The sequence below is a fragment of the Conger conger genome, chromosome 1 (assembly GCF_963514075.1).
Source record: "Conger conger chromosome 1, fConCon1.1, whole genome shotgun sequence".
In the NCBI taxonomy this organism is placed as follows: Eukaryota; Metazoa; Chordata; class Actinopteri; order Anguilliformes; family Congridae; genus Conger; species Conger conger.
The window spans coordinates 96005243-96006266 of NC_083760.1; the positions used below are offsets into that span (position 1 = coordinate 96005243).

The following is a 1024-nucleotide window of genomic DNA, read 5'->3' on the forward strand; positions in this document are numbered from 1 at the left end:
CTCCAGCCAGTAACTACACCAGGTGAGTGCAGTGTGAGTGTTAATCTCTGGTGATCGACGGTGGTTAGTAACAGTGTATGTGGTACAGACAAAGTATGTAACTATGTGAGCATCATTGATGATTGTTCCAAAAAAACAAAAAAATAAACAAAAAAATAAACCACCAAGTATGGCAGTGACCACTTTACCACTCCCGCCCCCCCCCCCCCTCCCCCCCGCAGAATGGGTCTGTAGTACTGCACTGGGCAGGGCGGGGCGGGGCGGGGCAGGGAGGGCGGGGCGGGGCGGGGCAGGGAGGGCGGGGCGGGGCAGGGCGGGGCTCAGTCCTCCTGGTGGTTGAAGAGCGTGTCTGCGGTGGGGTCCTTCCTGTGGGAGGGGGGCAGCAGGTGAGTAGGCAGGTCATTGGGCAGCTCGAAGCCCTCCAGCTTGATCTTGATGAGGTGCTGAGCGAGGGCGAACTCCTCGTCGTCCAGCATGCCGTCGTGGTCACAGTCCGCCAGCTTCCAGATCTTCCCCAGCACCGAGTTGGGCAGCCGCGAGTTCATCATCTCCTTCTTGGCATTGGCCCCGGAGACACGCCCGTTGACTGGCATCAGCGTGTAGAAGATCTCATCGTATTTGGGCTTGTCCCGGCTGACAATCCAATCCTCCGCGTCGGCCCCCGCCCGCACCCCCTCCTCGTACCCGTGGCCGAAGGGCCCGTCCTGGGACCCTTCGAAGGCCCCGCCCGTCACCATCTGTGTGGGCTGGTTCCTCTCCTCCTCCCGAATCATCGACATCAGACCAGCAATCTTATTGGCCAGCATCTTATCCACCGAGTCGATCAGTTTCATCTTCAGGGACGGAAACTTGCTGAAGTCATAATTCTGCAGCTGCTCCTGTTGGGGGGGAGAGGGAGGTCAGACATCCACACCCCAAACTCAGCCCCAGACTCAGCCCACACACCCCACACTCAGCCCCACACTCAGCCCCACACTCAGCCCCACACTCAGCCCCACACTCAGCCCCACACTCAGCCCCACAC

At 60.0% G+C, this 1024-nt stretch overlaps 1 protein-coding gene across 1 annotated transcript in view; it reads right to left on the reverse strand.

Moving 5' to 3' along the window:
- Window positions 1-277: 277 nt before the first annotated feature.
- Window positions 278-1024, reverse strand: part of ehd4 (EH-domain containing 4) — a 32639-nt gene continuing 31892 nt past the window's right edge. The window contains exon 6 of the mRNA XM_061250601.1: window positions 278-878. Coding sequence (XP_061106585.1) covers window positions 321-878 — 558 coding nt within the window. The 3' untranslated portion in view covers window positions 278-320. The remainder of the gene's footprint in view (window positions 879-1024) is intronic.